The sequence below is a fragment of the Desmodus rotundus genome, chromosome 2 (assembly GCF_022682495.2).
Source record: "Desmodus rotundus isolate HL8 chromosome 2, HLdesRot8A.1, whole genome shotgun sequence".
Classification (NCBI taxonomy): domain Eukaryota; kingdom Metazoa; phylum Chordata; class Mammalia; order Chiroptera; family Phyllostomidae; genus Desmodus; species Desmodus rotundus.
Window position 1 is genome coordinate 7,658,753 of NC_071388.1, and position 16,744 is coordinate 7,675,496.

At 46.7% G+C, this 16,744-nt stretch overlaps 1 protein-coding gene across 1 annotated transcript in view; it reads left to right on the forward strand.

Annotated features, from left to right (window-relative positions):
* Positions 1-12,064, forward strand: part of MX2 (MX dynamin like GTPase 2) — a 30,486-nt gene extending 18,422 nt beyond the window's left edge. The window contains exons 8-14 of the mRNA XM_024559822.3: positions 2,441-2,519; positions 4,568-4,690; positions 4,937-5,078; positions 6,105-6,263; positions 6,709-6,785; positions 8,464-8,691; positions 9,684-12,064. Coding sequence (XP_024415590.2) covers positions 2,441-2,519; positions 4,568-4,690; positions 4,937-5,078; positions 6,105-6,263; positions 6,709-6,785; positions 8,464-8,691; positions 9,684-9,914 — 1,039 coding nt within the window. The 3' untranslated portion in view covers positions 9,915-12,064. The remainder of the gene's footprint in view (positions 1-2,440; positions 2,520-4,567; positions 4,691-4,936; positions 5,079-6,104; positions 6,264-6,708; positions 6,786-8,463; positions 8,692-9,683) is intronic.
* Positions 12,065-16,744: the final 4,680 nt, after the last annotated feature.

The following is a 16,744-nucleotide window of genomic DNA, read 5'->3' on the forward strand; positions in this document are numbered from 1 at the left end:
AGGTTTCCAGTTGAGGCTGGTTATTGCTGGTCCAGGCATCCCACTTTGACAACCACTGCTCAAGGGCCTGGGCCGTTGTTCGGCAGTCTCTAGAACGTACTCAGCTTGCGTCACTGAACCTGGAGGCCCATTGCTTGTCAGCTGCCTGCCCGCCCACCCCCAACCCTGGCAACCACCATCCCACTGTCAGATTGTGTGACTTTGACTATTTTAGATTTCAGCCCTGTCTGGGGTGGCTCAGTGGACTGAGTGCCAGCCTGTGAAGCAAGGGGTCGCTGGTTTGATTCCCAATCAGAGCACATGCTTGGGTTGCGGGCAGGTGCCCAGTAGGGGGCCCGCGAGAGGCAACCACACACTGATGTTTCTCTCTCTCTCTCTCTCTCTCCCTTGCCCCCATGAAAAATTTTTTAAATAGATTTCTTATGTGAGTGAAATCATATAGTACTTGTTCTATTGTGACTGGCATTTATCACTTAGCATAATGTCCTCAAGGTTTATTCATAGTCACCTAGGACAGAATTTTCTTCTTCTATAAGGCCAAATCCTATTCCGCTGTATTGTTAAAATTAACCACAAACAGAAGCCAGACTTGGAAATTCCTGGAGTAGGCAAAACCAGACTCATCATGCAAGCAAATCTTAATTTAGCTTCTTTTCCCTGTACAAGCAAGTGCACACAGCTCTTCCTGTTCAGGCTTCTGAAAATCATAAATGAAACTTAAATTGTTCCCCAGAATTGAGGTGAAGTAACCACAAACCAATTTCCTTACATTTAAGAAAATTCTAGAACTAGAACCAATCACCGGGGGGTGTAAACTGCCACTGCTTTCTCATACACATGCCGCTTCATAGCAGCCCGTCTCTGAGCCTCACTCCCTGATTTGGTTGGAGAGCTCCTGGTGTGCAAATGGTGGTCTTGCTGTGTGCACGATACACTCCTACTGATCACGACTCCCAGGGCTCATCGGTGTTGCATCCATTTTTTTCTGGACTTCTGACGGCGTGTATGTACCATATTTTCTGGACCCACTCATCTGCCCGTGGACGTGCAGGTTATTTCCAAGTCATAGCCATTGTGAATAGCACTGCTGTGAATGCAGGAACAACACTGTCACTTTGAGATTTTGATTTTCATTCTGTTGGATAAATATGCATACATGGGATTGCTCATCCCATGGGGGGTCTATTTTTAATTTTTTGAGTAACTGCCATGCTGCTTTGCATAGTGGCCTCACCGTTTTGCATTTCCACCAACACTGTACGAGGGTCCCGAGTGTTCCACATCCTCGCCACTGCTTGTCTTTCGTTTGTTCTTGTTTTTTTATAGTATATATCCTAACATATGTGGCATTCCGCATGCTTTAATTTGCATTTTCCTGATGGTTAGTGATGTTAAGCATCTTTTCCATGTACCCGTGGACCATTGACATGTTTTCTCTGAAAAAATCTTTATCCAATGCTTTAGCCCATTTTTTAATTGGATGATTAGTTTTTGGAGGGTTTTTTGCTATTGAGGTGTAGGAGTTACCTACATATTTTGAAAATGAACTCCCTGTCAAATACATCATTTACAAATATTTTCTCCCGTTTTGTAGGTTCCCTGTTAATTGTTTCTTTGCTATGCAGAAGCTTTTCAGTTTGATGTAGTCCCACTTCATAATTTATTTTTGCTTTTCTTGTCTGTGCTTTTGATGAAATCATTTCCGAGACCAATATCATAAAGATTTTCCCCTGTGTTTTTTTTCTACGACTTTAACATTTCATATCTTATGTTTAAGCCTTTGATAAATTTTCATTTGACTTTGGTGTATGGTCTGAGATAAGGATCCAATTTCATTCTTTTGCATGGAGGTGTGTACTTTTCCCAACGTTTGTCGAAGACAGTAGTACCCTTTCCACATGTGTCTCCTTGGCACCATTTTTGAAAATCAGTGGACCGTATACGCACGGATTTATTTCTGGACTCTTTATCTGGTACATGTCTGCCTTTATTCTAGCGCCGTACTTTTTTGGATTAGTAAACTGAGCTTCTGAAGATAGTTTGAAATCAGGATGTATGATGCCTTCCACTTGGTTCTTCTTCCTCAAGATTGCTTTGGCTACTCGGGGATAAAAAGTTGTCACAAGAAATAAAATCCCAGTTTGGACAAGTCCCTGAACTTCTATGAAGTTAGGTGTGTGTGTTCTCCCAGAGGTAAAATGATCGCTTATCCATCAGCTTGCTGGGATGGCAAAAGGAGAAAGTGAACGTAGCCCTCCCAGCACCATGCTTGCCTAGCTCAGCCCATAGCGAGCAACTGTCTTTCTCGTGCACTGCCAGGCTTTCCTAATGCCACGTGTCGCCCTGGAGAGCTGAGCTCACCCACCCACTTGCCAAGCCCAGTACCGGGAAAATGACCTCCTGGGCCCTTCCTGAATTCACGCGTGCTGTGTCTTTTTAGGGCGCTCCTGCAGGAAGGAAAGGCTACGGTGCCCCGCCTGGCAGAAAGACTCACCACCGAGCTCATCTCGCACATCACGGTGAGTCAAGAGGCGGTTGCAAGTTATAACAACTGCAGCCTGCCCAAGCCACTCTCGAGGCCATGGGTGGGCTAAGACACCGCACTGATCTGCCCAAATAAGCAAACAAACAAGCACATTCTGAAAACCAACTGCTCCTGGACAGAGGCTCACAGGAAAGCTTCAGAAACAAGGAGGGAAGAGCTGCACAATCTTGCACCAAAAAGTTGAATCAGTAATTTGGGGGAAGTGAAAAGGGAAATCATAATACCAGTCCAGCAGTGTAAAAGGGAACGAAACACCAAGTTAGCTAGGTTTTCTCTCTTCCATACACTCTTAACACTTCACGGGACATAAAACATTTTGCCAGCCTGACACTTGTAAGGAGGACGTGCTCAGTTGTCACAGATTCCCAAAAATCGGCAACTGCAGACATGTCATTAGAGACAGTACAAGTGTGGCTTAGTGCTTCTTGAGATACGGAATATTTGTAGGGCTCGCCTGGACCTTACTGCATGAGGTCGAACAACACGGCAAGACTGAAGGTTAACCCTTAGAGCGGACATGATCCCAGGGCCCGGGTTCTAGTCCACGCTAAAGTGCATGTCAGACAAAAGCCAAGAGTACTTTTGAGCCAGGAAACACATTACTCAAAACATACTCGGTTGGAAGGAGGCAGTGGTTCTGAAACTGCAGTGCGCACAAGAAGCACCTGGAAATTTCATTAACACTCATATTCCTGGGCCTGGCCAGGCAGGTCAGCTGGTTGGAATATCATCCCGTACACTGAAATGTTGTGGGTTCGATTCCCGGTCAGGGCACACACCTAGGTTGTGGGTTCAATCCCTGGTTGGGTCACTTACAGGAGGCAACCAATCGATGTTTCTCTCACACCAATGTTTCTTTCTCTGTCTTCTAAAATCAATAAACATCCTTGGTGAGGAATAAAAAAAATAAATAAAATCTCATACTCCTGGGCCCCACATGCAGAGTTTCTGAGTTAGGAGGTGTTGGGGGGGCCATGAATTTGCACTTATAAGTTCCCAGGGGACCTATGGAGCAGACTTGGAGAAGTACTGATTCTAGTGGAATCCCCTCAATTTCCAGAAGGAGGCTCGAAAAGACATAACCCCGTCTAATTGAAAACATTATTTCGCAAAAAGTTGTTGCATTTCGATAACTTATGTGATACTTTGATCTTTAAAATTTATATCAAGACTCAGTTTAACTTCTTGGTGTCACCCACCTTCATCATCACTTCACGTATCCTTGAAAACCCCAACCCCGGTGAACTCACCCTGCCAGGCAGGCTGCCGTGCCCTCAGGCACCGAAGCAGAGATGGGGGACACTGCTCACTCAGGTGTCTTCACCTGCAGTGTTCCCCTGTGTGGGCCTTGGGCGTGGTGACCTGGGTGCAAATTGGCACTCTGCCACTTATTAGCTGAGCGATCACATCAAGCAGCTTGCCTCTCAGAGCCTGAGGTTCCTGCCTGGTAAAAAGAGGCCGTGAAGCCACGTGCTTTATGCCGTGTGAGGCTGCCTGACAGCACGGGGCCCATAGACGAGCCTCCGCAGTGCCACTCTGGGCCCTTCTCAGCTTACTTCTCGTCACTTGTCATCATTGACTGGTCAGGACCACCTGGCCTGACACGAACACCCAAGACATAGCTTCTACCAAAGCACCATTTATTAATGTTTAACCCTCAAAAGGTCACCCCCAGGACGCTGGACTACAGAAAGCTTACATTGTATTCCAGCATAATTGTTCTCGAAACACAAAACACTTATTCAAATGAAAACTGAAAACCATCCATCCCCAACTCCCCACACTCCACCTGCACGACGGAACTCCGGAACTGACACAGACGCGCCCGCTGGAGCGCACGCCCCTCGCGTGCAAAGCCCTCCATGGGCGCCTTCACGGGCCTTCATGCAACAAGCCTTGCACAGTAATAGAAACTCTGCGTCCCCTCGAATGCTTTCACGTGGGGTCCTGCTCCTCCACCCAAGAACCCTGTCGGCTGATTTCAAGCTGTGGAGTTTCATTGTTTGCTATTATTTTGTTCAGAAATCCCTCCCGTTGTTGGAAGAGCAAATAAGAGTGAGCCTCCAGACTGCAACAGAGGAGCTGCGCCAGTGTGGTGAGAACATCCCCACCAGTGACACCGACGTCATGTTCTTTCTGATTGAGGTGAGGATTTCCGGGGCCTCCACGTGGCCTCTCAAGCACCAGATCCCTTGAGCTGGCTGGCCACATCCTTCCAGGTGGCCTTCTGTGCATGCCCGCCTGTGCCCCGCCGGGAGCCCTGTTCATCTGGAAGATGAGGTGGTTGGGTGGGTGACCTGACCCCACACCCCAGCACCCCACACTGTTGCCTAGGGACCTCCGTCCGCAGTGTGGTTACAGCACAGATTCATGACTTTACCTCATTTTCAGAAAATTAAAATGTTTAATCGGGACGTTGAAAAGTTAGTAGAAGGAGAAGATATTGTGAAGGAGGAAGAGACTCGCTTAATCAACAAACTCAGAGAGGAGTTTAAAAACTGGGCACGTGTGCTGGCAGCCAGTACCCAGAACGGTAAGTCCTGGGGGGGGGCTCCCCCAAAGGCAGTGCCTTACTCCCCAAGGCCGGAAGCTACGTCCAGCACATGCAGAGTGAGCAAAGAGCTAGCATGTCCGCACAAGAGATCCCAGGCCCCTTAGTCTCCCTGGCTGCTTCCCCGGTCAACGCAGAGCATCGCTCTCACCAGGTCAGCAGAAAACCATCCCACTTCCCCGACTTCCTTCTTGCATTTTTGTTTTGAGTTAGACAATTCCGCTTAACCCATCTCTCCCTCCTTGTCACCCTTAACCCGAGTCACAGAGGTCAATGCTCCGTCAGGAACCCTCTTGTCCAGCTTCCATTCTGCTCCAGCATAGATGGCAGTAGGATGCCTGTGTGTGCATCTGTGTGCATGTGCATGTGCGTGTGTGTGCGTGTGTTGCATCTTTGCCCATCTGGGCACTCGATAAAAACAGCGCTATTCATTTCCATGGTAGAATTCCTCCAGCCCTAGTGGGCTGAATTCTCGAGAGACCTGTGAGTGAAACGAGAGTATGTAACTTTCTATTTTGATTGAACTAATCCGATTTTTTCCTGTCGACTATAAACACTGAACTTCTCTCTTGGGGTGATGACTTTCAACTGAAACACATGTTTTAAGAATAAGATTTTGTTTCTTTTTTTTTTTTTTAAGATTTTATTTATTTATTTATTTTCAGAGAGAGGGGAAGGAAGGAGAAAGAGGGAGAGAAACATCACTGTGTGGTTGCCTCTCATTCATTCCCTACTGGGAACCTGGCCTGCAACCCAGGCATGTGCCCTGACTGGGAATTGAACCGGCGACCCTTTGGTTTGCAGCCTGTGCTCAATCCACTGAGCTACAACAGCCAGGGCAGATATTGTTTCTTAAAAGTCACTGTCGGGCCATGTATTTTTCTTTTTCATTATTAAAAGAAAAACTTCTGTTTAGAAGCATTGCCTTTGGGTACATACAGTAGGTAAGCAAGACTTTAAAAAAATGTTTTTATCTTCAAAATGTCTGGGGTTGGTTTTGTGTTGCAGTTAATAACATTGTTCACGAAGAAGTCTCAAAATACGAAAAGCAGTATCGCGGCAAAGAACTCCTCGGCTTTGTCAACTACAAGACGTTCCAGGCCATCGTGCAGCACTACATCGACCAGCTGGTAGGCCCCGCGCTCGACATGCTGCAGAAGATTGTAGGTGAGCATCTCTCACGAGGGGCCCTCCCAGCACCTCCAGTGGGTCTCAGTGCCTTAGAGGGAGAGGTTGGAATGCAGTGACCAAACACGGCCTGCAGATCTCTGCTGCCCACTTGGGGGAGGAGGGCAAGAGTGTGTGTGAGCTTCATCTGATTGGACCTGCCCCTCCACGCAGCTGCGTGAGGAAGAATCGGATGCCAACCCAGGGGAGATCACATACTCCATGAAAGGACAGGAAATTGATGGGGCCTGCTCAGGGTGGGTGGTGGCGATGGGTTTTGTGTCTCCCTGAGACTGTGTACCACTCCCCACTCCTCTCTTGGAATATAAATTTGGGGAGCAGGGCCTTAGGAGAGGGCCATGTTCTGTGATTTCTCCTCTCTGTGTTTTTAACCCATTTTATTCCCGCTTGCATTTCACTGATGTTTGGTTTTTCCTTTGGTCAGAAATTGTTCGGCAAACTTTTGTTGACATGGCCAGAAATCATTTTGAGGAATTTTCCAACCTTAATCAAACAGCCCAAGTAAGTACCCACAGTTCACCTGCTGGTCACCTGTACTGATTTACCAAGGTCCGGCCTTTGAAAGAAGGTGCATGTGTACGGTCATTTGGAAACACAGGGCCAGGGTTATAACTGCAGGTGTGCTGAGCTGGCCACCTGAGCGGCATCTGCAGTTCAGCTTCCACCTGACCTTGTTCTTGCTCACAATCTCCTGCAGCAGGACAGGACTCCCCTGAATGTGTGACTGCCCCTAGTGGCCCAGAGGTATTTTGGATCTTTTCCCTACACAGTGGAAGGATAGCATTGTGTGGGTTTCCACTTAGCGACTCTCCCAGAATCCCACTCTCGGTACAGGGGAGAGAAGGGTTCTGGGTACAAACCCTCCTCTGCCCAGGCCTGCTCTACGGGTCAGAATCTCATTCCGCAATCTCCTTTGGGTGGGCAAGGAGGAGAATTTTGGTCATTTTCCCACAACACAATCTAATTTCTTCTTTCATCTCTTTTTCCAGTTAGTGAAAACTGAATCTCACTTCTGAGCTCTCCAACTTTCCCAGAGGCTGTGTTTGGGTCCTGGGGTCGCCTCCCCATGGAGTGGGTGACGTGTCTGGTCCTTGGTTGCCATGTCCCCATGCTGGAAGCTTCCAGGATGTAGGGCTTTCTTCCTGGGCCTCAGTAGTTGGTCCCCTGGTCCCCCACGCTCCCAACAGCAGGGCTGGTTGTGCTGAGCTCTTTCCATCTGGGCCAGGGTACAGGAGCACCCTGTTGCACACACAGTCACCCTGGGGCCAAGGACATTCCAGTGCCCACCAGGGCCTCCACCCCTTGGTGCCATCCTCAGATAGCTAAGAAGTTCATTGTAGCTCCTGGAGAAATCTGAGGCCACCAGCCCAGACACACCCCTCTGCCACTGCACTCTGCTCCTCTCGAGCCTCGTCAGCACCAGGCGGCTTGTCACCTCTCATGTCACTCCTCTTGGAAGTGACACACAGGTCATTTCTGCTTTCAAGCCCCAAACCTGCAAGGGGAAACACCGCATACATTGTTGTTTGCCCCATACACTGCAAAAAGAAAGAGCCGGCCCCTGTGAAACTCACTAGTTCATGCTCGCTCTCTCGCTCTCTCTCTCTCTCAGATCAGTATCTGTCTTGAAAGTACAAAAGTCTGTTTGGAACTCAGAAGCCAAAAAGTGACTTTTCTCCACTGTGTCATCCATTCCCTTCCCATACTGCCTTTAACTATGGGGGCGATGTAGGAGTCACAGGATTTTGGGCAAAGATCAAGCTGTTACCTCACTGTGTTCACTGCACACTGGGGTCATTCCTGAAGGCTTGGATTCAAGCCAACCACAGAGGCAAGAGTGGTGGACATAAAAATGTAAACTGAGCCACAGTTAAGGAGGCAGAAGGGTGGTGACTTGAGTTGAATGGAGGTGAGGGTGGGGAGAAAGAATGGGTAGAGACAGGTGGGAGGGCACAGGCAAGGGATGGAGTGACAAAACGGGATGGGGAGGAGAGTGACAGAGAATGCAGTAGGGACCCTCTGAAAGTCACCATTAAAGTCTCAGCGCTCCTTTAACCTTAAATTATTTTTAATTCTGTGTTCAACATCATAGTACTTCCTGAGTTGTCTAAACAATGGGTGGGGGCAAAAAAACCCAAAAAAACAAAACGTGACATGCTTCTCTTTCTCATACAACCAGAGCAAGATTGAAGACATAAAAACAAAACAGTCAGCAACAGCAGAAAATACTATCCTCCTTCAATTCAGGATGGAGAAGCTCGTTTATTGTCAAGACCAGATTTACAGCACAGTTCTGCAGAAAAAGCGGGAAGAGATTTTTAACCCACTCAGAAATGCTTCCCAGACTCAGGAGCCTGCCGTTTCTGCCCTCACTGAGATCTCAGTGCATCTGAATGCGTACTTCTGGGTGAGTGTGGGTGCGTGGTGGCCTTTGCCAGGGTGTCTTGATTGATAGTTGCTTAACTGAGCAAAGAAGGGAGGGACCATTGCCAGGTATTAAACCCTTTCCTCTCTGATAAACTACTCACATATTATCTCATCTGTAACTGGACAGAAACCCTATGAAGACACTTTTAATTAATGTGCCCCAAATCAGGTTCTTCATGTGGCAGAACATGTACTTGAGAGTAATTCAAACCCCAAACTTCTTTATATTTTATGCTGTGCATGATGTACAAAATTAACATTATCAGAATACAGCAAAATACAACAAAAATACAACCAGCCTTACTGGTCGATGTTTAGAAGGCATTCAGCTCTCAAAGTGCTGGAAACTCACCAACATCACAGAACAGGAATGAAATTCCTTTCCCTAGATTTTGTGACCCAATCAACTTCATGGTTTCTAAATGCCCCGCCCCACGCACAGACTGAAGTATTGGGGCACACAGAAGAGAAGGTAGCTTTTAAACTGCAAAGAAGCCCAACTACTGAAGCCTTTTCTTAATCAGAATAAAGAGTTGAGTTACCCAGATGTGGAGTCCAGCTGCCAGGCAAGCTGGACACGCCTATGCAGAGAGAGCATGAGGTGAGGAATGAAGCAGGTCCCAATCTGTTTCCAGAACCAAGCTAGGGATCTCCAGGAAGTCTAATGGAGAGGCAGAGCGAGGTTGGGAGGGGGCTCCTAGGAGGGCTGGGATGCCCACAGTGCACCTTGGGTTTGCTCGCCTACTGGGTGGTTTCTTAGTGCCAGAGAGAACCCTTAGGTCACAAAATTGGACAGCCCAGACAGAAGGTTCTCGAGGTCGGTTTGATTCCGAACACTGGAGTGGGGTGGGCGGGGCCAACAGGACTTTGCAAAATGACCATGTGCACATCTAGAACCCCACGGCCTCTCTGTGCAGCCGCTGGCCTTGGGCCCAGACCCTTCTAGCTGACCCTTCTTATCCCCTCTTCCAGGAGACCAGCAAGCGACTCGCCAACCAGATCCCATTCATAATTCAGTACTTTATGCTCCAAGAGAACAGCGATCACTTGCAGAAGGCCATGATGCAGGTCCTACAGGAAAAAGAGCACTATTCCTGGCTGCTTCAGGAGCAGAGTGAGACAGCCCACAAGAGGAGAGTCCTTAAGGAGAAAATTTACCGGCTCACTCAAGCGCGGCGTGCTCTCTATAAACTCTCCTATTAAAGGGGGTAGATAGATGGAAGAGCAACAGTACTTCAGGGTTTTATGTTACGTGTGTTCTTTGTGAGGGGAGATGGTACAGGACCTGGCTTCTCGTTTGGGATGAGCCTTTCTGTTCCTGTCTGTCCGTCTTCACTGTACTGCACTCAACACCTGAGTCTAGATCTGAAGTCCACGCGTGCTTGGAGCTGTTACCTCCATCCACGTCCATGAACAGGTGTCTCTCCAGTCCTTGTGCCTCACAGCCTCCAGTCACAGCTTTCTTAACTACTGCTATCATTCTTTGTTCATTTGTCTCCCCCCACCCATCAGGTTAGGAGACCCCGGAGGGGGAACGTCAGCATTATATTCTTCTGAATTTCCAGAACCTTGCATGGCACCTGGGACATAGTAGCCACTCTATAAGTGATGTCTCATTGAACAAATGAAAGGTGGAGATTACCTGAGGCCATGGCTTAAATCAACCTTTGTTTGTTGGGGATGGTGTCCCTTAGCCAGTCACTTTCAGATGAATTAGGTCATGCCATCTGCTGAGATTATGTTTCCCACGCCCTGCCCCAGAGAGAAACAGGTCTGAACGATACTATTATGAATTTATATTGTTTCCCTAGTTGTGACAAGTTCCCGTTGCTATGTTGTTTTTTGGCTTTTTTGTTTACTTTTTAATTGAATTTATTGGGGTCACATTGGTTTTGTGTTAAGTCTTAAAGGAAAATGAATAATAACAAACATTGTTTAAAGAAAAATATAGGGCTTCATGCCAGTGGTCATCTCTAGATTGGAGGATTATGACTCATTTTATTTCCTTTTTCACGCTAAGTGATACTACCAGATAGGAATTTTAAGAGTTAGGTAGAACCATTTCTAAAAACTGCCTGACCCAGAGCGTGCATGCAAAAAGGCCATCAGTTCTTCCCTCCATCAAAGACCTCTTTTTTTCTTTACCTCCAGGTCACTAGAGCACCCTTCACTCCCGAAGCTCTTCAGCCAGCACTTACGTTGAGCTCTTGGATTACTTTTTGAGTCAATTTTGTATATGGTGTTGGATAAGAGTCTAATTTCATTCTTTTACATGTGGATATTCAGTTTTCCCAGCCCCATTTGTTGAGAAAACTGTCCTTTCCCTCATTGGCCTTGGCACTCTTGTCAAAAATAGTTGGACCATCTGTGCCAGGGTTTATTTGTGGGCCCTCCGTTCTGTCCCATTTGGCCTGTGTCTGTCTGTATGCCAGGACCACCATTTCGATAACTGCAGCTTTGTAGTAAGTTTTGAAACTAGGAAGTGTGATTCCTTTGGCTTTATTCCTCTTTTTCAGAACTGTTTTGGCTATTTGTGGTCCCTTAAGACTGCATATGAATTTTAGGATGGGTTTTCTTTTTTTTTTTTTAATCTCTGCAAAAAATGTTGGAATTTGATAGAAATTGCATTAAATCCATAGATTGCTTTGGGTAGTATTTGCAGCTCCACAATATTAAGTCTTCCATTATATAAACACAGAAGTCTTTCCATTTATTTATGTCTGTGTTAATTCCTTTAAGCAATATTTTGTAGGTTTTACTGTATAAGTCTTTCACTTTCTTGGTTGAGGTAGTTCCTAAGTATTTTATTCCTTTTGATGCTATTATAAATGTAACTCTTTTCTTAATTTTCTTTTCAGGTTATTCATTATTACTCTACAAAATGCAACTAATTTTTATGTGTTCATTTTATATCTTGCCACTTTGTTAAATTCATTTATTAGTAATGACAGTTATTTTGTGGAATCCTTATGGCCTTCTTACATATAAGGTCATCTCATCTGTGAACAGAGATAATTTTATTTCTTTATTTTGCTTAATTGCTTAGGCTAGAATTTCTAACACTGCAATGAATGAAAATGGAAAAAGTGGGGATCTTTATCTTATAAAGTTATTCTGGTTTTAAAGGACTTTTGTTATATTGAAGCTAAAGATGAAGAGAATTGAAAAGACAGAACATTGGTCTTAATTTAGGTATTCTTCACTCTTTTTTAATTTGACTTTTCCCCCCTATTTTATGAGTTAGCTCACATGTACAGATAGTCAGTAGCAGAACTAAAGAGAAGAATCAACTCTCTTCAAATTACAAATGCTGTTGTAAAAACAGTCTCAGAAAAATAAAGCCTGATACTTAATATTCGTTCCATAAATTGTATATTCGATCTTCCCCTAAAGCTTCAACATGTTTCACACATATGTACACACACACACAGCTTCAACCAAAACTTCTCATTCACCACCTCAGGACTGATCCCAAAATCCAGGTTTGAGGTGTCCAGGGAAGACGCTTGGGGCCATTTCTGGGGGCTGCCCTAGCAAAGTGCCACAAATAGGGTGGCTTAAAACCACAGAAGCTATTTCTCTCACAGTTCTGGAGGCCGGGAGTCTAACATCAAGATGTCGGCAGGTTGGTTCCTTCCGGAGCTCCGAGGGAGATCCTGCCCCGGGCTCTCTCCCAGCTTGGGTGGCTCCAGCTATGAGTGGCGTTCCTTGGCTTGTGGCCACATCACTCCAGCAACTGCCTCGTCTTCACAGGACACTCTCTGTGTCTCCCTTGAGCACATCTCCCTTTCCCTTCTCTTTTGAAGATACTGGTCATTGGATTAAGAGCTCACCCTAAAGCGGGATGATCTCATCTCAAGATTCTTAATGACATCTGCAAAGACATCAATTCCAAATAAAGTCAAACTTACAATCTCCGGGGTTTGGGATTTGAACATATCCTTTAGGGAGACACAATTAGCCCAGCAGGTCCGAGCACGGAGCTGGGTAGATGGCCCATGTTTTCGTTAGAACGAGCTAACTGATGCAGCGATCACTTTAAGACCACTGGGACTTAACAGAAATGTGTTCCCCACTCACCTCGGGGCTTTTAAAGGTGGGTTGGCAGGGTTCTGATCCACTCGGGCCCTTCAGGCACCAGCTTCCTTCCATCTAGTGGTGCCACCATCGTGGGGGCTTTCAAGCTTCTATATCAGGCAAGAAAGTGTAGAGGGTCACCAGGGAGGTCTCCTGGAGCAAGGTATATCACTTCCACACTCTATGGGCGGAACTCAGGCCTGTGGCCACACCTAATGCACGGCAGGCTGGGAAATGTGGTCCAGCTAAATGGATGGGAGAAAGAAGGAACAAGATTTGGGCATTGCCACACCTGTCCCTAACACAGATGTGTTTCCTGCTCTTCCTTCTTATCCCAGGCTCATTTGCTCACTCAAACACGCCCCCTACCCCACCCCCCACACACAGCAGTTTCTTCCTTTAGTGTTACTGTGGACCTGGGGTTTTGTTCCTAACAAGTGAGGAAATAAAGGAAGACTACCCGGCTGTAAACAAGCCAAGTTATTTACCCACAGCTGACTAGCAAGGGGTCAGCCCCTATCACTTGTGTCTGGCGGAGACTCACAGGCACGTGAGGAGTGGGTGGCATCATAGTGGAGGGAAGGGAAGGCCCCAGTGTGCCACAATAAAAGCTGTGGGCTGGGGACACTGGGGGGCAGGGAGTTACCTAGGAGGGGGGCATCCTGAGTGATTGGTGAGGGTGCATATTTAGCTTTCCCTGGTTGGTCCTAACTTGAAAGTGGGAACAAAAATTAGAGAAGCTCTCAGTTATTAATCAGGTCCTGTCTATTTTGGGTCAGTTGTTAAGGGGGTCATCATTCGGCTTCCTGAAATGGTCACTGGGGATAGTGGCCTGACGTCCTACAGGTCCAGCTCACAGCAGCCAGCTCCCTGGGCTGGTTACTGCAGGCTGGGGGTCGGGGTTCTGCTTACATGTGGTCTGGCCATTGTGCCTGTGTACATTCACTCTCTCACAGCTGACCTGACCTCGTGTGACCTTCCTCTCTCCTCTGCCCTGGACACTGTAGATGTGCTTCTGCAGGCGAATCCACTTTGGTCCAAGTGTCTGCCAATCTCCCTGGGCCTATGATCCACGCCTCCCCGACCCCGCTCCGTGTTCAAGGCTATCCCCAGGTTCCTCACAGGGGCGGGAGCTGCTCTTCTGGTTGAGGGTTTGGGGGAAGGTGTGTTTTCCTCCGTGGCATAGTGATACAACCAGGAAGTATCCATGAAAAGGTATCAACAGATGGGACGAACAAGTTTGAATTTCCTATTGTGTCCCTATCCCTTGAGACCCCACAACGCCCCTTTTGTCATGCACAGTGACATGATGTACTGGTTATCTATTGTTACATCACAAATCATCCCCAATTGTACCCCTGAAACTTCTGATCTCAGTTTCTATTAGGGTGGTCCGCGAGGCAGGCTGCGAAAGAATTCACAAAGAGAAGAAAATGTAAACACGCAAAGTTTTCATTTTACTTTCCCAAGGGAGGGAAAGGGCTGGGTGAAGAGCAATGCACCAGCAGCACCAGCACGGGGGGTTAGGACTTCGAGCTTTCATCGGGTGATGGGGCGGTTGTAGCGCAGGATGTTTCAGTTGGGCTGCATCTTGTTTCGATGTCATCTCTGGGTGCAGGGTCCAGGTCTGGTAAGTTCCCCGGGCCTCTGCGCCTTCAGGGCGCTTCCAGTGATTTTCTAGGCCTGGGGATAAAGGCTCACAAAACAATTCATGTCAGTCATGCTTTCTGGGGTCCAGCCAGCTCTGGAAAAGAGGGCCTGAAAAGGGGGCTCTTCTCCTATTAGTTTGTTTGGAGAGGAATTCACATGTGTGCATCTGGGCGCCTCTGGCTCAGGGTCTTTCATGAAGCTGCAGTCTAGCTGGGGGCCAGGCAGCTGCATGCTTAGCTCTCTTCACTCAAGGCTCCACTGCAGGTGGTGGGGTTAATTAGTGGCCCCCCTAAATAGCCAGGCCCCAGTCCCTGGAGCCTGTGGATGTTACCTTATATGGAGAGTCAGCCTTATGGACAGCTGGTCTTTGCAGAGCTGATTAAGTTAAAAATCCTAAAACAGAGATAGCCCTGGATATCCAGATGGGTCCTGAACAGAATCACTTGTTCTTGTAAGAGGGAGGCAGAGGGAGCCCTGATGACAGAGAAGTAAGTCAATGTACAGACAGAACAGACGGGGAGGTTTGAAGATGTTACGCTGCTGGCTTTGAAGGTGGGAAAAGAGTCCACAAGCCAAGAAATGCAGGACAAGCAGCTCTAGAAGCTGGAAAAGGCAAGGAAAGGCATTCTGCAGAGGGTCCCCAGGGGGACCGCAGCCCTGTGAACGGCGTGTCTGCAGCCCAAGACACTGGTCTTGGACTGCTGGCCTCCAGAACCGTAAGAGAATCAGTGTTGCCTTTTATAAGGCAAAGAGTTTGTGGTCATGTGTTCCAGCAGCCATGGGAAACTAACACAGCCTCCAAGCACACTCACCTGGCTGGTGACAGGCTTCAGGCCCTCGGGGCTGCTGGGTGGAGGCAGCCGTTCTTTATCCTCACGTCCCAGATTGGGACTCTGCCACACATGGCAGCCCAAATGGAAAGGTCTATAGAATTCTCAGGATGGCATTTTGCAAATAAAATGGATTTGATTAATTTTTTTCTTAAAGCTGCCCAAGTGATTGTGATAACAGGTAGGTGTGGGAATGATTTTTTTTTTAAACAAGAGAAAATCGAGTTTTAATACGTGCACATGGGGAAATCACAGAAGCATGTTACGTTGCAAGGACAGCAAGGCAAAATGAGGTATATATGGCGTTATGAACTAAGAAGGAAGAAGTAGGAATATAGGACTTCAAAGTGAAGTAAGGCAATTCACGTGGAGATAAAAAGAGTTGATGTTTAGTGAATAAATGCTTGGTGGGCCCTCTTGCAACAACAGGGCACAGAGAGGACTTTGATCGAAGGAGCCCCGTGAGGCTCATATTAAACTATAGTTCATATTACACTATCGGTATCTATGGTAAGAGCTCTCTTCCTGGATCGGGTCCTCTTAGCTAAATTCTTTTAGGCCAGTAAAAGGAAGGTTAAAGCTTTTCCTGAGTTTTTCATTTCTTAAAAATATTCAGCTTAAAATAATCAACATCCCAAAAGGCATATTTTGGGTTGGCAAACTATCCCCACCCCTCACTATAAGTCCAGCTTGTGTCCACCTATTTCTCTCCTCCATTGTATCCATTTGCCTTTTTATTTTTATTTATTTATATTTTAATATTTTTAAAATTTTTTATTCAGGTACAGTTGTCTCCATTTTGCCCCCACAACTCCACCCCATCCCAGCCATCCCCACCTCCCACCCTCAATACTACCTCTCTTTGGCTTTGTCCATAGGTCCTTTATACATGTTCCTTAACAACCCTTCCCGCTTTTCCCCCTATTATCCCCTCCACCTCCCCTCTGGTCAATGTCATTTCATTCATAATTTCAATGTCTCTGGTTATATTTTGCTTGCTTGTTTGTTTTGTTGATTAGGTTCCACTCATAGGTGAGATCATATGGTATTTGTCTTTCACTGCCTGGCTTATATCACTTAGCATAATACTCTCCAGTTCTATCCATGCTGTCACGAAGGGTAGGAGCTCCTTCTTTCTTTCTACTGTGTAGTATTCCATTGTGTAAATGTACCATAGTTTTTTGATCCACTCATTTACTGATGGGCACTTAGGTTGCTTCCAGAACTTGGATATTGAAAATTGTGCTGCTATGAACATTGGGGTGGATAGGTTCTTTTAAATTGGTGTATCAGGATTCTTAGGGTACAGTCCCAGCAGTGGAATTGCTGGGTCAAAAGGCAGTTTCATTTTTAGTTTTCTGAGGAAATTCCACACTGTTTTCCACAGTGGCTGCGCCAGTCTACATTCCCACCAACAGTGTACTAGGGTTCCTTTTTCTCCACAGCCTCACCAACACTTCTTGTTTGTTGATTTGT